At 42.7% G+C, this 24,046-nt stretch overlaps 1 protein-coding gene across 1 annotated transcript in view; it reads left to right on the forward strand.

Moving 5' to 3' along the window:
- The window catches only part of PPAP2B (phosphatidic acid phosphatase type 2B), a 79,175-nt gene that overhangs the window by 32,784 nt on the left and 22,345 nt on the right, over window positions 1–24,046 (forward strand). Inside the window, exons 2-4 of the mRNA XM_008588122.1 lie at window positions 6,859–7,016; window positions 20,270–20,550; window positions 20,974–21,031. Of these exons, the coding sequence (XP_008586344.1) occupies window positions 6,859–7,016; window positions 20,270–20,550; window positions 20,974–21,031 (497 nt within the window). The remainder of the gene's footprint in view (window positions 1–6,858; window positions 7,017–20,269; window positions 20,551–20,973; window positions 21,032–24,046) is intronic.

Here is a 24,046-nt window from a genome sequence, read left to right on the forward strand (position 1 = left end):
GACCTGGGGTCAGGAAACCCAAGCACCAGAACTAGATCTGCCGTCAATCTTCTTTTTGTGAAGAAAGAGCCTGAACTTTCCAGTACTGGAGAATGAGCATTTGTCAAGGAAGACCTCTAGACCCAGAATATTGCATGTTCCCACCGGCAAGCAGCAAGTGTTTTTCATGGCAGCCTGTTTCAAAGGTGGAGGGAGGCTTTCACAGTAAACGTAGTTTTGTCTTATCTGGATTGTGTCCAGTCTAAAAATCTGGACAAATATCGTAAACCAAAGAAAGTTTGTACACTTCTAAGACCAGTAGCAATTAATTACTTTAAATAGAAACCCTGTCACTTACCAGCAACATAAATATTTATATTTTGAACCTCTAAGTAGTAGTTGGGTTGACCATTCTAGCCTTAAGTGATTAAAAAAAAAAAATCAGTTGGTTATGTTTTAACAGGGAATACGTTTATAAATAAAGGGAGGGTCAGGTCATAGAGTAAGAAAACATGAAAAACAGACCTAAGTTTTACTCCCAGTGACCAATTTACTCTTGGGGACCTTGGACAAGTTATAAAACTTCTGGCCTCAGTTTTCTGTTGGGTACAGATGGAAATAAAAACCTACAACTTTTTATAGCTATTGTGGAGATGAAATAAATTAATTCCTAATTAAACTCTAAACTTCTTGAAAGTAAAAGTGTCTTCAATTTATATTTCTAATACCTGGTCCAAATTGGCGCCATTTGCTAGCTCTGCCCTTTACATTTCTGATCCTCAGTTTTTTCATTTGTAAAATCGGTAGAACAGCACCTACTTACAACTCCACACTGCAGGTGAGATTCGGTTGCTGTCATAGAGTCCTAATAGCTGCCTGATTTGAGCAATTATGCCATACTGGCTGCCTACACATAGATTCTGCATCCAGTATTATTTTGTGCATATGCGTGTAGGCTTTCTGCAGATGTTACTTGAATTATCACTCTCTCAGATCCTGGTAACTACAGATGGGTTTTAGTGGGAAATTGGACAATTCTGGAAAAGGCACTTGAAAGACTTGGTATATAGGAGAGACGGGAAGCCCTCCCCAGTGCTCTGATTTTGGTCATGCAAAAGTGCAGTGATTTCTCCTTCACCATCCCACCCCCACTCTCCAACTACCCTCACCAGGAGCTTTCTAAAAAGCACTTTGAGAGAAGGAGGCTGTGTTTAATTTTGTGCAAACGTGAAACTGTGGCTGCAGGGAGCAAGACTATGGGGCTGGGTCATTTTGGTAACACTTCTCACATGACTTTATCAATGGGTGGGCCACGGAAACTTATCCTTGTTTTTTTACACCCCACCCCCAAACCACCCAACCTGCCCAAGTGTTAGTTTTTCAAAGACTGAGAAGTTTCAAAGGTCTGAACCCAACACAGGGGCCTTTCTTCATGCTTTGATTTTCTGCCCATTAAGTGTTTGTCAGTGAGTTCGTATTTCGCCTCCTCTGCAGCCTACACATCCCAAGAAGTCCCTGGAGGTATAGGAAGTTAATTGATCCTTAATTAAAAGGAGGAAAAATGCTTGAGTCTGGGTCTAGAATCACCAGATTTTTTTTTCTTTTTTTTTAGTCCTGCTAAAAATCTCGTAATGCACCTTTTATTATGGACAACTCTAAATTCCAGGATATTAGTTTCAGAGTTTTGATTAAATTAGATGCCTAGCACATGTGTGGTACATAGTGAATGCTCAGTGAACATTAGCCAGTGCTGTTGTCTTGACTGTTTTGCACGGTGCCTTTTTTTTTTTTTTTCCAGAAGCCATGAGATTTACTGAGCTTCAATTAATTCATTAATACTCAGAGGTACTTCCTTCCCTCTGTTTCAGTGATTCACTTACTTTAGGAAGCACCCAAGATTTAGAGTCATTTGAACCCTGTCCAGCTCCATCACTTAACTTGCAGAGTGACTCTTTATCTCTTTGAACCTTTTTTTTAATTTTTTATTTTTGTATCTCTTTGAACCTTCGTGTGGCTTACCATATTAGTTTTATAACTGTTTCTCCTGTTAGCCTTTGGGCCACTTGAAGGTGGGGATTTGGCCTCCTTCATCTCAGTCGCCAGTCAGTGCCTAGACCATAGGAGGCAGCCAGGTTTGTCAGACTGCAATAGTTTATGTGAAGATTCTCAACAGAGTTTGGGCACATAATAGTTGTTTGGTAAATATTTACTATTATTATTCTCTGTGCTATTTTTCCCTTTCTTTCTTCATTGTCTGCTTGTATGCAGGATCTTCAAAAAGTTGATGGAAAGATTTATATTATCTTCCAGTTCTATTTTTCCATGAACTTTTTGTAGTACCCTTGAATATCTCTTCCAGCTCTGTAGCAAAGGTTAAAATTGTATTCCTATACAGTAGTCGCCTCTCATCTGTGGTTTTGCTTTTTCTGGTTTCAGTTACCCAAGATCAACGGCAGTCAGAAAATATTAAATGCGGGCCGGCCTGTGGCTCACTCGGTAGAGTGCGGTGCTGATAACACCAAGGCCACGGGTTCAGATCCTATATAGGGATGGCCGGTTTGCTCACTGGCTGAGCATGGTGCTGACAACACCAAGCCAAGGGTTGAGATCCCCTTACCGGTCATCTTTAAAAAAAAAAAAAGAAAATATTAAATGGATAATTCCAGAAATAAACAATTCATAAGTTTTAAATTGCATGCTGTTCTGAGTAGCATGATGAAATCTTGCACCGTCCTGCTACGTCCCGCTCTGGACGTGAATCATCCCTCTGTCCAGCATCTCTACACTGCATACGCTCTCTGCCCGTTAATCACTTAGTAGCCAACTTGGTTATCAGACCAATTGGATTGTTGCAGTATCACAGTGCTTGTGTTCAAGTAACCCTTATTTTACTTAACAATGGCTCCAAAACACAAGAGGAGTGAGGCTGGCAATTTGGATAAGCCAAAAAGAAGCTAAAAGTGCTTCCTTTAAGTGAAGAGGTGAAAGTTCTCAATAGGGAAAGAAAAAAAATCATATGCTGAGGTTGCTAAGATGTATGGTAAGAACCAGTCTCCTATCCTTGACAGTGTGAAGAAAAAAGAAGAGATTTGTGTCCAGTATATACAGGGTTTGGTACTGTCCTCGGTTTCGGGCATCCACTGGGGGTCTTGGAACATATCGGATAAGAGGGGACTACTGTAATAGCCATCAGTTTTGTGATGCCAGTAGTAGAATCCCTAAACTGCACTGATTTTTCATGAGTGTACTTAGCTCCTTGGCTCCAGGAACCTCTCCTACTCATATAACTCAAGCCTCCCATCCTCCGTGGGACACCGTTAGTGTCCCTAAAAATATGTTTTTTTGTGCCCTTGCTGTTTTCCACACATATGTCAGTCATCACACTAGAAATATTTTAGTGCACTTGTTTTTGTGACTTTGTTACAACAGTAATAACTTCTCAAGGGCAGGTACTATGATGTATTCACCTCTAGAGTCCCAGTGTCTGGCACTGGGAATTTTCTTGAAATAAGATGAGAAGGGACTATAGTGGCTGGTAATGAAGATGGTGCCAGTGTTGGGAAGGGAGACCCTGTTCTGGAGAAAAACCACCTCTTCTCTGTGTCCCGGAGAAGCAGTCATGGTATTACATCTCTTGAGGACTAGCTGTCCAGTTGGGGGAATGTTTATGCTTTTCCCATCAATGGAAGAGAATATGTGGTTACTCTCTTCCTGGAATAAAGTCAAGATTTGACTGGCATTACCCCAATAATACTGCAAGTTTGTAGGGGAGACAAAAAAACATTGGATTTTCTCAATGCTATTTCCACGCTTTTCACGAAAATAAACAGAATATATTCAGATCCAACTTCTTGTCTGTCTGTGGTCATCATCCACATAATCAGAACCGGAAACCTTCCCCAAGCCATAGGCAAAGAAAGAAGAAAAAGGAATTGGATTATTCCCAGTTTAAGAGAGGGCAAAAGCACTGACCAGACAGATTTTCTTTTCTAGCCATCTCTATGGGACTTTTTGTTCCTTTTCCCTTTTAACATTTACTGAGTATCAACAATGTGCTCCAGACTCTGTGCTGACATTACCCAGTGGGGTTGCTTTGACTTTCTTCCAACTAAAACTTCCTGGGCTAATTTTGATTATCCATTTCTTTCCCTACTGGATTGTAAGCTCCCTGAGAGCAGTCTGGGTCATCTTTGTGTTCCTTGTACTTGATATACATAGTTAGATTCAATAAATATTTGTTGAATAAATAATGACTGAATACGTTAGCTTATTGTATCATCACAACAATCCTGAAGTTAGACTTCACTCTTCCCATTGAACAGATGGGAAAGGGAGTTTTGGAGATGTGTGATGAATCACTCAAGTCATAGGAGCAGAGTCGAGATCATTAATCCAGTCCTGTCTAACTCCAAAGCTCTTTTATATGTGTTTTATTGTCCTCAGAAACATGTTTTACAGGCCTATCATGTGAACACTATTAAAAATAGAAGCTGGAGGCCTAAGAGTGTAGCACAAATGTAGGGAACTCAGGGTCTGTTCCTTCACAGAGTTTATTAGCAACGCTTTGGCTCCTAGGCACCATAGAGGCTGCAGCCAGGCTCGGACTCGGAGCTAAAGATTTTTATCACAATGTGTGGAACTTTCTAAGTGGACTATTAATATTGTACTGCTGGCCCCTCAGCTACATTTCGTATACTACTTGCCCACATTTAAAAATGTTTAGGCAGGAGAATGAAGACTGTTCAGGCCCACATGATATCTCTTCTCTTCCCCTTGACCCAAAAAGATCAGCTGACTGTTCTTGTCATTTCTAAGCCAGGACATTTATCCACTGCCTCCCCCAACCCCTCTCCTCCACTGCAGAGACAGAGTTTCAAAAGCTAATGGCGATTGCCTTCCAGGGACCCTCTGTGTTTACTTTGAGAAGGTCAGGCACAATACTGTGGTGTGTTGCTGTTATTTCTTTTCAAAGCACCAGTATGAATTTGATAAAGTAAATTGTTGTTCTAGCAGGAAGCAGTTAGGGGTCACAAAATAAATAGCCGTAGAATTCAAATAAATCCAAAGAATAAAACCAAATAAATCCATGTGTGTATGCACAGTGATACATAAATACACTTTTTAGAAAGTGAGCATTTTTATCGCTGCCGGTCTGAACCAAAGTAATTGAAAAATTGTGGAGTTCGTGGTACATTTTTTTTAGACACAGTCTGGGGCTTTGAGCAACATGACATGAATTTAATTCTTTTTGAAAAACATGAAAATGGAATTTTATCATTTAAACAACTACTTATCTTGGGATTTTTCAGCTAATGAAATTCACATTTGGATGAAACCAATTTGCAAAGTTAAATTAATTAGGGATTTAGGCACGGGGGCAGGGGTGGGTGGGTGGACTAAGGGCCCTGAATGAACTAAATATTCTCTCTGAGTCTCTCTCCTCTCCACTTGAAGATGGGCGATAATAGTATTTAAATGGTGTTTTAAAATGACCTCTCAGGATTATTGAAAGATTCAGTGAAAAAATGAGTATAAAGTATCTAACACATTGTTGGTGCACAGTCGATGCCATTTTTACCAAGAAGTTTTTGTGGTCTTCCCTAGTCCTGAGATCCAGTAAAAGTTCTTTTGCTTTATGAGGTAGCATTGGCTCTTGGGATTACACTTGGGTAGTAGGCGAGGAAGAGGTATTTCAGTCTAAGAGAATAGCATGAACCAAGACAGGGTCTCTGTGTATGTTTTTATGGAGGGTATGTGAAGGGGAGCAGCAGACCTTGAAGCTAGAGAGGAGAGGTTTGGGTCATGGGGGGCTCCTAAGGTCATTCTTATAGACTTTATCTTCCCATGTGCAATGGGGAGCCATTGAGGAGGCTTTAGCAAGGCTGTGACATGCTCATGGTCAGAGCCCTTCAGGAAGTACACGGGGGATATGTACAGGAGCAGTGGGGGCCAGGAGACTGATTAGGAGGCTATTGTAGTGTCCAGGCAAGAGTTACTGCGGGCCCTTGCTTTTTGCCTCAGGGTTTTGAAGGACTTTTCCTGGCATTGATGGAATCCGTTTGCCATGACCTTTGAGAGAATGACATCTGAGCTGGCCACTGATAACCAGCAGCAGCTGCAAGAGCTGTGTGCTGCTCCCAGGCTCCCCTGGGCTCTCTCTAGGGCTGCAGGCAGCAGGGCTGAGCTCAACTCTGCTCAGTCTGGTCAGTTACTCTTTGGACAGTGAAAGTGGCATTCAGGGGGCAACTTCTATGTGCCAGGCACTATGCTGGAGGTTTTTCGTGCTTTGATCTCCTGTAGCCATCACCACAACTCACTTTATTTTGGGGAAACTGAGGTTCAGGAGATGGAGTGAGAACCAGAGGTCATGCCACTAGAAAGTGGTGGATCTGGGATTCAAATCCAGGTTATCTGATTCTAGGGCCTTCTCTACTCTATACAGCATAGCCTTAGGATGAGCTTCTCAAAGAGGAAATGTTTAGACCTAAGGAATGAGTGCCCTTAGAGGCATAATGAGGTGTCATAAGATTTGGGACTGTGTTAGTAATTGTTGTGAATTGGGCTTTAATTTTTAACAGGGTGTTGTAGAGCAGTGGAAAACCCCTGCCCTGCCTCTTCCATTGCCTTGCTCCGAGCTCCTGGGCAAGAGAAGAGGATGATGTCATGCCCCTGGCTTTTTCCCCAAAAGAAGGAAAGGGGATGCATGTAGTGCAAGCTCGACAGGCTGTAGGTTCCCACAAATGAGAGGAATTAACATCACTATCAGTGTGATTCGGGGTGGCCTTTGCCTCAGGTTGTTCCTCTTGGGCTTCCTTGCACTGATGTTTTCTCCTTTCTTCCTTTTCTTCCTGGTGTATGCCGTGATTCCACCTTGACCAGCGGGCCTGCCCTTCCTCATCATCGAGACAAGCACCATCAAGCCTTACCACCGAGGGTTTTACTGCAATGATGAGAGCATCAAGTACCCGCTGAAAACTGGAGAGACGATAAACGATGCCGTACTCTGCGCTGTGGGCATCGTCGTTGCCATCCTTGCGGTAAGTGCCCAGACCCCGCCATGCTCGCTCCTGTCTTACCGCCTCCTGGATTCTCATATTGAGAATATCTGAGCCAACAGAGACTTTTGCCAAGGAGAATTTCATTTGATTAATACTATTTATTTCATGAAGTTAGTGTGAGCTAAATACATGCTAATCACCCCTTCTGAAAATATTTTACATACGTTATCCTCACAACAGTCCAATGAGGTCTAGACATTGTCCTTATCTTTCTTTTACAAATTAAAAGACTGAGGTCCACAGAGTGAAAGTAATTTGCCCAAGATTACTTGGTTAATAAGGTGAAGAGTTGAGATTTGAAACTAGTTGTCCCTTATCCCGGAGTCTGATCTCTGAGCCACTGTACTTTGAAGTTGAGCCCCAGAGAGGGGGAAACACCTTGTCAGTTATCACAGTTATTTTCTGTGTTCTTTCCACCCCATGGCTGTACTGCTGTAATGGTGATAATGCCACTGATCTTTTTTGGCATATTGTTTACTTCTCTTGGCCTAGTGGCTGTGGTGCCAAGGTAAATAGAACTTGGGATCCAGAGAAATACGTTCTAGACCTGGCCCTCTACTAACAAGCTGTACATCTTTAAAATCATTGCAATAAGGAGTAAAAAAGATCATGAATACTGAACTATGTTGCAAATTCTTAATTGCTGAGCAGGTTACTCATAGGCAGGAGTAAAGTCCAGACTTACATGTCTAGGTCTTCCCCTGAATGGTGAAGCCCTCATTGAGGGTATTGCAAAATGTGCCATGGACTTTGACAAGGTCCAGAAATATTTTGAGAATTGGAGTATGGCCTACTGGGACCCTACTTGGAAGGTCACCACGCTGTTTTAGATGTGTCCATTTGGGGTAGGGGAGGGGGAGAGTAATTGCAATCCAGTCTTGGAATTTGTGAGTCCTACATTCATTCCCACAGCCATTCATTCCTTACCTCCCGTATTTTCTAAGTTTGTTCTTTGCCCTGGAATCCCTGCCATGTGGGTGAAAGGGACAGGCATCACGTCCACCAGGGTCATAAATTCTCTTTTGTAGATTCTGAGTTGCCTTTCTGTTGAACATAGCCTGAAACTTATCTTTGGCCTCTATTAAAAAGCTGAGAAAAAAGATAGTTAATGTTAAGAACACTAAATGTGAAATAAGTGCTATTGTCCCCATTATACAGATGGAAAATCTGAAGCTCAAAGGGGTGAAGGATATGCTCAAAGTCTACAACTAATAAACATTGGGGTTCAAGCCTGTGCCTGGCTTATTTCAAAACCCCCTTCAATCTTGCAGACTGACGTTTCAGGATGGCTGACTGATCCAAATGAACTGCTCAAGGGGATAGGCAGTTAGCTTATCTTGCCTACTCTGGATCAAATGTGAGCTGCTGATATTATGTGAACCACATTCATGAAGTTTTTCTTTTGATTGGCCCAATCTGGGGGTTGGTTGTAAACTTTGAGACCCCTCTTTGTTTTTTAATAACATCGTAAACCAGGCACACAATCAACAGTTTGAATTTGGGGAGGGGGAAGGGAGGCTGGTAGAATTCTTTCCAACCTTTAAAAGAAAACAGTCCATTTGGCAACTGTAGTAGTTTCTTAAAGGTGGACTAAGGATCTTTGTGTTCAAAAACTGAAAAATGAAAAGGTAATTTTACTATTTGCTCCAAATTGACAGTTGTGGGATTGAGTTTTCTAGGAAGAATGGCTTTTCCTGAAAAAGGCATTTGTCAGGGAAGCCAGACAGTTGCACAGTATCTTTTACTGAGGTCTGAACAGGTGTTTTTGACAGTTGGAGGATCTGTTAATTGAATGCTTTGAGGGACACTGTAACCTAGAAATGTGGTGGATAAGAACAGTATAGGGACAGGAACATCATGTGCCTTCACTCTCTCTACATGGGATTATTTCTGGCTCGCCTAGCAGGTGCTCCTGGGCACACGAGGTGGAAAGAGACTAGTCTTTAGAGTGTCTCCCTGGTGTGTGAATTAGGTGAGTCATTGGTTCTCTAACCCTCATTTTCCTCATCTGTAAAATGGGAATGGCGTTCGGGTTCCCTCAAGGGGATTGCTGTAAGAATCAAATGCTGTCATGCCTGGAAACTCACTTTGTGGCAAAGGCCTAGGTGGAACGTGCAGAGTCTTTTAGATAGGCGTGGTTCTAGGTTTCTGACCTGACTCCAGGATGGGCAAAGGAAAATGCTAAAGTGCTTCTTTGGGGGCCATGCTTTTCTGCCCATGCTTTCTTCTTCAAGCAAAGCTCCTGGTCAGCAGATCTTCCCCTGCTGCTTATAAGTCCAGCCCTTTCCTCCTCGAGAGATACCAGCATTTCTAAGAAAAATCTGCTTTTGGGACCTTGGTTGTGGCTTGTTCCTTTTTCCCTGTCATGTTGATGTTTTAATTAAAATGCTCCCTGACCTCCCAGGTTTCCTTGAAATAGTCACGTGCTATGGCCTTTGTTATGGAATGAGCAATAGCATTGCTTCCCTATCCCATGCAATGTCAGCAGAAGAGGTTTAGATAGTGCTTTCCTGTAGTTCAGAGAAAACACCAGGCAAGAAAATACCGCAGTAATTGCTAACCTTTGTCGAGCACTACTGAGTGCTAGAGAAACACGTGGACTACGTTGAATCATTTCATCCTCAAAGAAACCTGAGAGCTAGGTAGTCTGGTGGTTCTCAGTTTAGCAGGGGCTTAAAGGCGTGCACTCTTGTTCAGGTCTGAGCTCCTCTGTTTTGGAACACATGGCAAGTTAATGAACCTTATAGAGCCTCAGTAGACTCATCTGTTAAATTGAGATGGTATGTCTACTTTCTAGGGTTTGAGAATTAAATATAATTAATGTATATAAGGTAATTCAGTGCCTGGCACATACAGTAAGATCAATAAATGTTAACTGCTTGTATTATAAATGAGTAAACAGAGTCCAAATGTGGTGGTGACTTAGCCAAGACATTATGTCTGGTAAAAATAGTCAGGAAGGGAACCTCTCAGCCTTTGGCCACATGTGTTTCACTCTTTCTTTGTAGTTTATTAATTAGAACCCAGGTCTCTTGACTGTCACTCCTCTTTGCAGTAAGACTTTTACTTCTTGATCCAATGCTGTTACATTTCAGGTGGAGGCACATGTGAAATATAAACTCCTAGTGAAGTCTACTAGCCTGCTTACCTGCATAACTACCAAGAGTACTCATGGAAAAAAGCAAAAGCAAAGATCCCAGAGGCAAGGTGAATAATTCACTTTGGTGTAGTCAATTCTGGAAAACCTGTGCAACTTAAATTTAAAATCAACAACAACACACTTCCCACTTTCCCATCATGATAGGCCATAGAGCCTGGCTAGCCCCATCTGCAATCTGCTTCTGGTCGGAGGGGGCATGAATGACAGCTGTGGAGGGTGGAGGGGGCCAGGAGCTGGAAATCTAATCATCCTGCTACTTGCTGCCTGGGCCTTCTCCTGCCGAAGTTTGTCTAAAAGAGCAGGAGAAGCCTTAACTGATTTGGATGACCTTGCTTAAGTTTGGATAGTCCCCACAACAGAGGAATGGCATGGCAGTGGAGGAGATCAGTGCGGTTTAGGGACGCAAATCTCCAGAAGTTATAGAGAAAGCAGACACCTTTCTATGGCAGGAGAGATGGAAAAACCTTGTCATTTTGACCCTTTTTTCAGATGTATCTCAGGTTCTGGAATTATAGCATAATAGGAATTCCTTCCAAATCCACAAAGCAAAGGTTCCTATTCCTGCCTTGCAGAGGCTTAATGACTCTAGCAGCGGTAAGATTAGGAGCAAACAGTAAAATGTCATCTCCTGTCTAGCCTCCTCTCATTCTTGGCCTTGTACTGCACTATAGCGAGCATTATAGGCAAAGATTTTAATATGGAAGAAATGCTCCAGTATTCTTGTCAAATAAACATGGGCTCACGGTTTGCTTTGGTCAGACCCCGGAAAGGGATTATATAAATTTTTAATATCTAGGAATTGACACGAGTCATGGGTGAATCACTTGCTCCCATAAAAATGCTACTTTCCCTCCCACACCTCGCATGAATCTGACTCTGTGACAATATTCCTAGCTAGAGAAAAAACTCAGATTTTGGCATTATCTGATTTAGGTTCATGTCAACTTGCTTACTTGTTCTGTCACTGTCCATTAACCTCAGGCAAGCCATTGAACCCCTCAGATCTAAACTTTTCTTTTCTGTACCTTGGTGAAGATAGTTCACCAACTCCATGGGCTTGTTTTGGTCATCAAATCAAGTGATATTATGTGTGTGACAAATGAGAATCGTCCTTTTCATTTCTGTAGTGTTGCACAGTTTACTAAGTGGCCTTTATAAGCACATTCTCTTATTTGCACCTGGTAGTAATTCTGGGAAGCTGATTGTTATAGTTAAGGCAATTGGGGATCAAAGATATTAAGTGATTCTCCCATAAATAATTAGTGGCAGGGCCAGACCAGGAGTCCTCTGATTCTAAAGCCAAGGCTTTTTAAGACATGACACCACTGCTGCTTTCTGCAGCCTGCCTACCTTCCACAATTATTTATCAGGCACCTATGGTGTGTCAGGTGCTGGGGACACAGTTGTGAACCTCTGCCCAATGACCTGCATGTTGTCTCTTGTCACTAAACTGCCAGGAACTGCCCCATCTCAAGCAGGCAAATAGCACCTTTAATACATACTGTCTTGTAAGTGATTTGTGTATAGGTCTTGTCTCCCCAGCTAGATGATAGGTTCCTGGAAAACACAGTCCAGGTCTTTTCCTCTGGCACATGATAGGTTCTAAATAAACACCGAGCAGATATCTCCTTCTCAGGAAGCATTCCTCGGCTGCCTCCTCCCCCACCTTCCAAAGTTCCCAGGAAGCCCCAGGCCCACCTCTATCCTTGAAGTTACCATGCTAAATTGTCATGTCTGTTTACTTGTCTATTTCCTGGCTACCCTGTTAGCTGCACAAGGTAGAGACTGATCTAATTTGATTTGGTATTGCTAGTGCAAAGCAAAGACCTTGGTACTCAATATATGTTTGTAAAAATCACTGAAGAGGTTGTAAATTTGGGGCAGAAAATCAAAAGATGTCAGAGGATCTACGGAGCAGGGAAAAGTGTCCTATTTTCTTCCTTAAAATCTCAAATAAGCCCTATAAGGCACATGGGAACACTCTCTCTGCCATATGCAAATTTCCTGCTGGAGAGAAAAGAAGAAGAGCTTAGTACCTCCAAGACTTGTTTATTCAGGATCAGGCTTCAGTTTGCCCACATCTGGGCTTCATTAGTTCCTCCCCACCCCCATCTCCCTTTATCTGTGAAAGCTCTGCCAAGAAAACAAGGTTCCCCAACATTGCCTCCTCATTAAAGGTTAGTCGAGTTTTCAACTCTGAAAAAAGTGAAGTTGTGCTGGCCCAGCGGTGTGTTAGTGGGAGACCCAGTCCCCCAGTTTACAACCCGCTACATCTGTGCAATTACCAAGACCACCAACAGAGAGAGGCCACGTTAATCCTTCAACTCTGTTGTCCCCTGATCAGATGGCTACAGAGTTCTTCTGAGACGCTCTCATCCTTGGGGGGATGCTGGGAGGGGGCATCTACTTGTGATTTAACAAATGCAGGCATAGATGGCACTGTCTAGGATTTTGTTCGTTCCCTTTCCCCACCACCCATGCTCACTCTCTTATGCTGGAATAAGTGAGAACAGCAGTTCTTCCTTGGTTGTGTACAACTCTTGGGGGGTTGTAACTATTTGAAAAATACATCTAATTTAAGAGGATGGTATTCTCCATTTTAAGTGTTAATGCTTAGGAGGCTAAGAAATACATTCTGTGAGTCAAGGATGGAGTGAAGAATCAGATAACATTTATGAGCTAAATGTTGGAATTATGGAACAGGGAGCTTATGGAATGGAGTGGTAACGAGTATGCCTTATCCTAAATCCTCTTCAACAGCTACACGAGGTAGGTATTATTTACCCCATTTTACAAACAAGTGAGGACACTGAGGGGTGAAGTGACTAGTCCGAGGTTATTCTGCTTAGTGAATGGGGGAGCAGAAATTAATTCCTGCTAGCTTTAAAGCCCAAACACTTTAACAGACATTTATGGAAGGCTCACTCCATGCTAGGTGCTGTGCACAGTACTCTTTTTAGTTAGCTATAAATGCTTTCACTTCCTGGGCTTGGAGAGCTAAATGTATGGAGGAAGACAAAACATGCACACCAGGCAGATGACTGCCTAAGGAGCAACAGTGCACATCAGGTGGTTTGTATGAAGTGGTTCGCACAAAGGCGATAACCTGCTGTGTGTAGACAGATGCTTGGTGAGCACCTCCCTTATGACAGGCAGGTGTTGTGGTAGCACCTTGGCCTATAAGCTGATGTATGAGACACAGACCTTGCCCTGGAGCTTATGGTCTAAGGGGGATGGGTGGTGCAAGGCAAGTACAAGATGAACTACACTATTAGATCCTTAAAGACAGGAAAGAGAGAATAAGAATAGAGTCAAGGCACTGCACAGCAGAGGGTCCTAGGGAAGTGGGGGTTTCAAGGATGAAACGTGTCAAATGCTGTAAACAGTCTGAGATATAAATAAAGTGCTATAGGAGTTCAGAGGAAGATCACTTAAGGCTGTTTTCATCAGCCAAGTCTCCATCTTCATCGTCATCGTCATTCAGTGAGCACTCATCCCATTTAATTATCACAACCATTCTTAAGCTCTTGGTACTGTCACCATCCCCACTTATATGGATAAGGAAACTGAGACTTAGGGAGCTCAGTTATCCAAGACTCATAAGTGAAAAAGCTAAAGCTCTGACCCAGTACACTGGTTGGGCATTTGAGCTCCCTTTGAAGGAGAGGTGGGATTTTCATCAGAGATCCTGGCATTCCACGCAGAGGACATTGCTTCAACTATGGTAAGACTCTGAAATAATAGCATTTTCAGGAAATGTAAAGCAGACCTGTTTGGCTAGAGAAATAGTGTAAGGGAGCAGACAAAGTTCAGCTAGGAAAGAAGACTGTAGCACGATTGTGAAGATCCTTGAATGCTGAGGATTTTTACGCCAATTAAGTGGCTAGAGGTTGGTGAGAGTATTATTTTGTGTTAGCTTGGTCAGTTCTCTAGCCAAGTAAGGACGAGGCCTGAGCCACAATGGTGGGAATGCTGGGGGGACAGAGAGACAAAGGTGGATGTGAGAGGACCTTGCAAAACTAGGATGAACAGAATTTGATGACCATGGGATGAGGGAGATTCCATGTCTTCGCAGTTTTATGGTACCTTGAGCAGAAATAGAGGAAAGAGAAGTGACGTTTGGAGCAGGAGTGGAAATGGGTGTGACTTAGACGTGGTTAGTTTGACATGCTAGCAACCTCAGTTTGAAGTTCAACTGGGAGATTTAGCAGGAGATTAGAATTGAGATGATAGGGTGAGGGGAGGCTAAAGCTCTAGAGAGGGAAAGAGACGCCCTTTTGGAGGTCATCTTCACAGAAGTAATAATTGAAGCTATTAAAGCAGCTGAGATCACAGTAGAAAGCCAAGGACACAACCCTAGGGAAAACTCACATTTATTGGGTAGAAGCCAGAGGTGGAACCACTGGAAGAAGGAAAAATGTGTTTAGAAATAGGAAGAAAAGCACAGTGGTGCAGCATTTCGGAAGCCTGGGAAATTCAGTGTCAGAAAGGAGTGAGAGGTTGGCAGCGGGCAATGCTACAGAAAGAGCAGCCAGGAGACTCTTGCATGGCGGAGCTGGTCATCTAGGAGGCCCATGGCTCTGAGTCCCTGACTTTCAGGGAAATAGAGAACGCTTCATGCTTCAGACTGTCTTCTTCATAAGGCTGGTGCGCACAGGGTGGCCACTGCTGATTTCCACCATAAATAGCTTCTGTGGCCTCTGCTTGGTCTCTTCTCTGTCCATATTCTAGATATTGGAGTTTTGTCTTACCCATGGAGCCCACAAACTGCACTGCTGGCCCTAGATATATGTCCTTTTTACTTTTCCCAGACACCAAGGCACTGATCTCCTGCCACGAGGCTGATGATAACCAAGGGAAAGAAGAATCAAAGATTTAATTTCTAATCAATTATATCTAGTTACTGAAGATACTGCACTTTATTGCAGTATATTGAGCATTCACCTTCAGGGAAAATACGACTGTCCTTCTGTGTCCATTCTTAGAAGCAGACCCAGATACATTGTTTTTTTCCTTTCTCTTGGAACAGAGAAATAACTGAGAAAAATGATTCTCCCTTTGTGATTCTCCATCATCAAATGTTTGTTGAATGAATCTTTTCTGGGTGGAAAGAAGTTCATCAACCCACGTAACTGAGACGTGAAGGAACAACTTGGTACTCAATGGCTAGCAGGGACTTAGATGCGCAAATGCCTTATGAGATTATAGGACCTTACCAGGTGTTCTGTGAACCTCTGTCTCACTGGAGACAAATACTGCTGCCTGCTCGAACTTCTGAGAGAAAACCCGCTTGATGCCATTGGGAAGAGCACAGGAATCAGAATGAGGAGATCCAGGCTTCAGTAATGGTCCTACCACTGCCTCATCTTTGATTGAAGGTGATTCCCTGGCCTCTCTGGTCTTCACCGTACTCACTCATAAAGTGTTGGTACTAAGTTAGTAATTCGTAGGGTGTTGTGAGAAGCAAACAACACAGCGAGTGTGAAAGTGCTTGGTAAGCTGGAAAGTGCATATCAGAATATAGGAAAGTTTGTCCTTCAGACTCCGCAGGGGAAGAAGATGAGTTCTCAGTCTCTAAAAGAGGGATTGATGGGACACTATGTGCAAAAATATTACTTTTCTTGAGATCACTTATAAATAGAGTGGAATATAAAAATAACACAAAACAGTAGAGCAGGATTGTTCTTTCTGCCTTGGGTGTAGACTTTTGTTCTCCTAAAAATGACATCCTAAGTAAAATGGTCAAAACCAAATTATACATGCACACATTTTCTGGTTCTACCCTGGAGGAGTGGTACGTCCAAACTCTTTGATCTGGAATGTTCTCTTCCAAGGAGCTCTTGGAGATTATCTTGGAAGAGTATTCTGTCCAAGGTGTATGTTAATTTTTTGTTTTTTGTTTCCCCTTCTCCAATGGAAGGAGAAAAAAAAGTTAACTTTTGGAGGGCTCTCCTGCTAGGTGTCAGCATTTGACATATCACCTTATTGAATTCCCTGGTAATCCTTCCAGGTAGATATTATTAACCTTAGTTTATAGATGAGGACACCTAAGCCCAGAGAGATGAAGTCACCTGCCTAAGGTAACAGATGGGATTCAGACCGAGGCTTTTCTAGCTCCAGAGCTGATGCTTCTCTCACCACCCCATGCTCTATCCTTTCCAAAAATTCTTTCCTAATGTTTCTACAGATTTCCTTTCCAGAACAGTTAGATAAATATATATATATATATATATATATATTGTAAATAATGTGGGCAGTTGAGTTCTTTATCACCAGAAAAGACGGGAAGAAGAGCTGTCTCACAGTTGGAGACAGACTCCCTTCATCCTGCAGCCATTTGCAAGCCAAGGACTGATCCCTTTCTGTCCCCTTGTAGCTTAATTGCAATGCTTTCCCACTTTATTAGTTTCCACATTCTGTGCCAAGTGCTTTAAAAGGCAGGTAGGGGAGAATTCTCTGCTTGCCTGGCTGCCTGCCATCACCCCAGAATCTCTTGCTTGCTGTTTCAGAAAGGGATCAGCACCGAAGGCATTTTTCTCAGCAGTGAAATTTACATATCAGAACCTTGCTGGCTGAGGCAGAAATGAGGGCTTTAGGAGAGCATGTCTGGGGGTGGGACAGAGCCTTAGAAGGAGGGGGAGGGAAGAGCTTATTTTATTACCTGGGAATAAAAACATTTTGAGTAATGAATAAAGTCCGAAAGCAGTAAATCTGGGACTCTGGAGTTAGGTGTGTAACGTGTCAGAGAACAATTTAAGCCTTCGCCTCTTCTGTAGAGGTGAGGTATTCAGGCTGCCTTTTCACAGCCCGAATTTCATTAAATGCCCTTTTAAGGGTTAGGATTACAAGAAGCCAAGTCCGGCTGGTTCATAATGATGATTTATGGCTGTGTTGTCGACTCTCCGACCCTTCTGTACAAGGGGATAGAGAAAATACATAATTTGTTGCTCATTAACTCCAAAATCTGTCAGGGCTGCCCCAGAAGCCATGTGGTCCTGGAGTCATGTATTTGCTAAATGGCTTCAGCCTGGCCCTGTCCTTGAAAATATGCAATTGCTATTCAACCATGGAAATTGGTTTTAACAACAATAGAAATAATAAAATTATCCCCATGTAGTTTGCTGTGGGTCTTTGAACTTGTAAATCAGAATACCTAGACTCTACTCTTAACTCTGTCACTTACTAGCCTAAATCCTTTAGATAAGTCACCGTCTCCAGAGCCTTAGCATTCCCATCTGTAGAATGGGTGTATCTTCTTCACAGAGTTAAACGAAACTAAAGTATAAAAAAAATGTAAGAGGTGGCTGTTGTTGTTAACATTGCTAGGAATTTGAGGTATCATAAAATGTTCTCTTCACCTCTTTATCTTCCCATGAGAGGAGGGAGCATTTTAATTCACAATTTACTATTTGAAGACTGTGGCACTGAAAATTGAAGTTTTAGAGTGATGGGATCTTAGAGCTGAAGAATTCTTGAATTGTAATCAAACCCATTTTTCCCTAAAATGACTGAAGCAGTCAGGTGACTCACGTGAGATGAGATGAATCAGTAAGTCATGTAAGAGATGCTAATTTGCAGTGGAAACCCATGTGTTCTTTCTCAGCATCAAACAGGAGATTATGTTGGTTGATGCTCAAGCCAAGTCTGCTTAGAAGGAGTTTCTTAATCCGTGACAGTGCATGCTTCAGGGAACTCAGGAGCAATCCAAGAGCAGGGACTGTGCCTGGGCCCCTGCCTCTGCTCCTTGCCTGTAGTGTCACCTCTGAGGAAGAAACTTTCCTTTGCTATTGCTTAGTGCCTTTGCTTGGTGGGCAGGCTGGTAGTGGCGGTAGCACAGGAGAGTTGAGAATAAACGTCATTGCAATTATGAAGTCATAAATCGGAGAGTCCCGTGTCCTCATCTGGAGAAACCTGTTTATCCCAAATTTACTCAGTGAGTAGGGACTCACTTGGCCTGACCACTTGGCTCCTAGTTCAGTGTTCTTCCTCTGCATATAAAGTCACATATGTGACTTGTAAATAAAGAATAAGAAAGAGAACATGATTGTGGTAGTAAACATCTGGAACTTGTTAGCCTGTAAGGTTACATAGGGTAAAAGTATAAACAGGTTCAAAAGGGGAATTAGATTGTGAATGGCAGGAAAGAATGCTGGGCTGGGAGTCAGTACACCTGGGTCTAATCTTTAGCTGTGGGTTAATTTGAACGTCAGTTTCTTCCATATATAATGGCCCCTTTCATTTCTGACTTGCCATGCTTCTCAGATTTTAATCTCTACAATGTGTTATCAAAGGGCTTTTGGTAATGTTTAGGGGATATTTCCAATTTTTCAATAAGGCAACTCTGAGGACTGCTATCCTGCTCTCTTTCATTCATTTCTTTTTTCAACAGAGAGTCTCTGAGCATCTACACAGAGTTGGATATTAGTTCTGCTCTCGCAAGGAATGGCCAAGCCAGGATGCTGTCTGGACTGGCCTTTGACCATGTCCCTCCAATAAAAAATCACACTCAGTATGATCTGGGAAAACCCAGTGTGGCACTTGCAAATATAAAGCATTTATAAACACAGTGTCACTGTGTGAACGTTGGCAGTGGAAGTAGCTGTTCTCACTGCTGCACCTGCTCATCCCTGGCCCAGCTGGTGTTTCCCTCCTACATGGCTGTCCTTCCCCAGACTCTGGAGCCCTGGAGGACCTTGATCAGACCCTATGCCTTGACGCCTTCCCCCTCTGTAAAAGAGTAACGGGAGCCTTTGCAAGGGCGTGTCCGGATATGTCCGTCTATTGCTTCCCTTGCGGTTGTGACCACACGCTCTGCTCTCTGAAAGGGCAAGTGTAGCTCGTCCTTGTGCTCTGTGAGGAAGCGTTAAAGGGACTTCTGTGGTGAGTGATGAGTTGACCAGCACTGTCCCTGGGTTGTGGTTGCAACCAGGAAGTGGCCAGGGCTGTGCTGCAGGCTGCCCACGTGGTGGTGCATCACCGAAGTGGAGTCAGTCCTCTGTCACATGGACATCACGGACAGGCCCCTTACAGAGCATCAGCGGGCCCCTTTCTTAATGTAAGAGAGGCCGTTCAGGCAAGATGCTTCCTCTTTCTGAGCCTGAATGTATCTATCTCGTGGTTGTGGGTAAGGATCTCATGAAATAAAGTATATAAAAGCAATGCCTGGTATACAGTAGGCAATCGCCAATTAGCAGCTTTTTTTCTTTTTTAATAGTGATAAATCTCCCCTAAGCCTCAAGTAGTAGACAGAGTGGCATGGAAGAAAGGTATGAAAATTGAGACTCACTCGCTGTCCTGCAGGATCTGAGGAGACAGCACTGGCTGATGTGAGCAGATTCACAAACACTGAAGGGCATTGTATTCAAAATTTCTCGATTTTTAAGACTGGTGTTCTTTTCATCACACCACACTTCTAAAACATAAAATAAGAGCATCACTTGTTATCACATTTAAACCAACTCTGCAAAGGTGAGTAGCCTCCTTTTATGGAGAAGGAATCCAAAGCTTGGGAGGTTAAATTATAAGGACACCAGGTGGGTGGCGGCATCTGGATTCAAACCCAGGACTTCGCCTTGGGGTGATCACCCCTTCATATAGAAACCCCCACAAAGGCCGAGGCCCTTAGTAAGTCAGATCATTGCTGGTGATCCTCTACCCCAAATCCCAGAATCCTGAGATTTGCTCAGATCCCCTGACATCTTGATCACCCTTAAGCATGCCCTTGATTCCTCATCTAATTTTTTTTTCATAGCTAAGTTCTAATTTCTCTCTTTTAAAAAAAAAAAAAAATTACTTATAAATATATTTGATTGTATATATTTTTATTACAAAGGTGTTATATAGCTATGTAGGACTTTTAAACAAAGGCAATAAATACCATGTTAGCACTTTGATTTTTCTTCCCATGCATATTTCTGTCCATATGCTTCTTAAATAGAAAATTTGGATTTTATAGATTATAACCTTCAGTTAACTACTGAATATTCTCCTATGTCATTAAATCTCCTTTACAGCATCACTTCTGAGGATGGGTCTTGATACTGCCTAATCCCCCTTTTAATTTCCTTTTTAGATCATCACAGGGGAATTCTACCGGATCTATTACCTGAAGGAGAAGTCCCGGTCAACGATTCAGAATCCCTATGTGGCAGCCCTCTATAAGCAAGTGGGTTGCTTCCTTTTTGGCTGTGCCATCAGCCAGTCCTTCACAGACATTGCCAAAGTGTCCATAGGGCGCCTGCGTCCTCACTTCTTGAGTGTCTGCAACCTTGATTTCAGCCAGATCAACTGCTCCCAGGGTTACATTCACAACTACACTTGCAGAGGTGATGAAAGCAAAGTCCAAGAAGCCAGGTGAGACACCACTTCCTTGTGGCCATGGCATGTACCCTTTGATGCAGTGCAGTTCAGTGAGCACTTACTGAGCACCTACAAGCGCCAGGCCCAGCGCTGGGCTCTGGTTTTGATGGGTGAATTAGGCAAAGTTCCTATTCTTGAAGAACTCACAATCAGATGATTGAAGCATATATGTAAATAAACCATTACGATATAGCATTGGTGAGTCCATTCATTGATTCATTCATTGTTTTGTTTATTCATGCATTTATGGGTGCCTGCTATGTTCCAGGCATGTGTCCAAAGCACTACCAAAGATGCAGAGTGAGCAAGACACAGTGCTTGCTCTCCAGGCCACAGTCTAGGGAGGGAAGACAGACAGTCAAGTGTTTATCGGGGATGTGAATATGGCCCCCTCATGGCCCTCTCTTGCTCTTGCAGGAAGTCCTTCTTCTCTGGCCACGCCTCCTTCTCCATGTACACTATGCTGTATTTGGTGGTAAGTACCTTCGTCTGATTTGAATGGCTTTCAGCCCCAGCCTGAATCTCTTCTGATATTATAGCCTTCAAAATTGTTAGGGACAGACTTCACTGTGAAATACTTGAAAAAGAGGTTAGCTAGAAAAGTTAGGTTCCATTCTGAGCTCTGCCACTGCCTCAGTGGAAGTTGTTTTACTTTATAAGCTTTTTCTACTTTTCAATAAAAACAGTATTTACCATGGCTGCTTGACATGGATGATGGACCCATTTTGAAATTATAAAGTAATAAAGACACTTGTGTAACATTTTATGGTATAACCACTATTTTCTGAAAATCCATGATCTCATTTAATCCTTAGAATTACCTTATGTTATGAATAATAGGATCACTATTGTGGGAAAAGATAAGTAAGGAAGGCTCAGAGAATTCAAGTAAACTGACAAAATTTACATAAACACCAGATCTGTTGCTCAAATCCAAGATTTTTGGTCAAATTCCTTGTGATGTTCACCACACCAGTCCTTTTCCACAGTCTACTGATGGAAGGGATTTTAAAATCATTGTTTTTTGACTATGTAGAGTGATTTTGAGTTTTGCAACACACCTCTGCTTTCATGAGGACATGTGGTCTCATAACAACACTGTGAAGTACAAAAATCTTTATCCCCATTTCTTGGATCCAGAGACCAAGGCCCAGAGAGGTTAAGCAGCATGTTTAAGGTCCTTCAACCAGTGGTGGAACCATTATTTGAATTCACATGATGCCCTTCTCATGGCCGTGTCTGCTCTGATTTCCTGGAGATGCTCGGACAGTGCTGGTGAAGTGCCCCCTCCCTGCCGGTGCCTACAGACAGTGGGCTGGCCCGTGTTCTTCGTCAGTTACATACGGCCTTCCTTACCTTTCCTCTCTCCTTGAACGGCTCCACGTGCCAAAATGCTTCCTGCTTTCTGCTGCTTTGATGCAGTTCAGAGCAAGAAGGTGCTGAGAGGTCAGACATAGCTCAGAGGAGCATAAGCTGTTTGGAAAAAGAGCATTTTGATTTTAACTTATTTAAAAAACATAATTAGGAATTGGAAAAAACAACAGAGAGGTTGTTTTGTTTTGTTTTTTCCCCAATCCTTTCCAAGTTGGGAGGCCTCTGGGCTTCCCATTACCTAGGATGCAGAGCTAAAAGGTAGGCCCCAACCTAATTAAAGACATTAAACATGGATTTTATGTATTCATGAATAGCACTTCCCTCCATGCTTCATTTTTTGTTTTTGTTCTTGTTTTGCTCTTAGAAAGGATAATTTAGCAAAGATATTTAGGTTCCTGCTCCATGTGTATATTTTACCCAAGGCTGGAAGCAATTTTACAAATGTAATTTCAGTGTTTTGCAAAGGTGCTTAGAGAAGTTGGGTATGTGTTCATTTTTTTCATGTCCCTACATTTTATTCCAAGAGAAAAATACTGGATTATTTTGAAGCCAACACTGGGTGCTCTGTCCTTCACAGCTGCCCAAGAGGTGAAGCTGCTGACATATTTTAAGTGGCTTCTGTGTGCCAGGCACCGAGTGTAGCTTACACTATAACATTTGCTTCTCAATAACCTGATGAGATAGGTTTTGATTATTCTGTTTGCAAATAAAAACAAACCTAAATCTAAGACGTTAAAGAACAAAAGTTCTACAGCCAATAAGAGACCGAAAAGGTATTTCAAGGCTGGTCTTTATGACTCCAATGTTGTATTTTCTTTTCATTGTGCTCCACTACAGAATCAAAAAACAAACAGAAAACAAACTTCTTCGGGATAAACTTACAGAATATAACCTCCTGACCCTAATTGCGATTTCACCTGAAAAAGACCTGCCTTTCATGGCTGAGATGTCTCCTCCCTGTCCCCCGCATCCTGTCCCCCTCCCCATCACCACCTTCCCAGTTGCAATTCCAGCAAGAGATCTCTGTGGGGGGATGGGTGAAGAGTATATTTTGATTGAAGATTTATTTGCATCTCTCTGAGGGAGGAAAAAATTATTGTATCTTCATATTGCTGGAAGGAAGGAAGGAAGGAAGGAAGGGCAGGAGGGAGGGAGGGAGAACACAACTGAGAGAAGAAAGGAAGAGAGGAGGAGAAAGAGAAGATTCTCCTTCATCCTCCAGCTCCTAAGCATATTATTACCACTGTACATACCACACGCCCTTGGGAACTCTTGCAAAAGTACACACATTCAACATTCACAGCTCACAGACACCCATGTACTAGTATACAACGTATATATACACAGTTCTATTTTTAGCTCAAAAGTTATCTTTTCCTAAAACAACCTCTGAGGCTAAGGGCCAAAAATTGAGGACAGCTCTCTTTGCCAGGGGTTGTTTTTATGTGATATTACACAAAAATCCCAGCCCTTGTAACGTCCAATTTGCAAAGCTTTCTAAAGCAAGTTTGATGGACACCGTTGCTGCCTGCCAGAGGTGGGAAATCCTGCAGTCAGTCAGGGAAGACCATGGACCCTCCTTCCAGTGCTTTTATGTTGGGCTCCAGGAAGTGCTGGAGTTGGGCAAGTAGGTTCTGGACTCCCCCAAGGCACCCTGTGCTTTTGTAACACAGCCTGTGATTTACAGCTTCCCTGGAGTGTTGGAGAGGATCACATTTGAGCCAGCTGGGTATAACATTGACAGCTTTTGCCTTGGGAATCAGATGAATGTGGAATCAAATCTGGCCATGCCAGTTACCAGCTATGAAACTATGAATGAGTGACTTAGCCTCAGAGCCTCTGGGCACTCATCTCTAAAGTGGAGATGATCACGATCGTGTCTGTTTTGCAGAGTTGTTGCCGCTTTTCCTCTGGACCTTACCTTCCCCATCTGTCAAATGAGAGAGTATGATTAGATGGTGTTCATTTATCTCTCAATGGTTCTATTTGAAAGGAATGTGAACTGCCCTAAGTGCTAAAAAGGAACATGGGAGGCCATCAGGGACAAACTTATGCCCACATTATCATTGAATTCAGAGAGAGCAGCAGACGAGAAGCACCTGCCCTCTGCACTCCA

The sequence above is a fragment of the Galeopterus variegatus genome, unplaced genomic scaffold, assembly GCF_000696425.1.
Source record: "Galeopterus variegatus unplaced genomic scaffold, G_variegatus-3.0.2 Scaffold122, whole genome shotgun sequence".
NCBI lineage: Eukaryota > Metazoa > Chordata > Mammalia > Dermoptera > Cynocephalidae > Galeopterus > Galeopterus variegatus.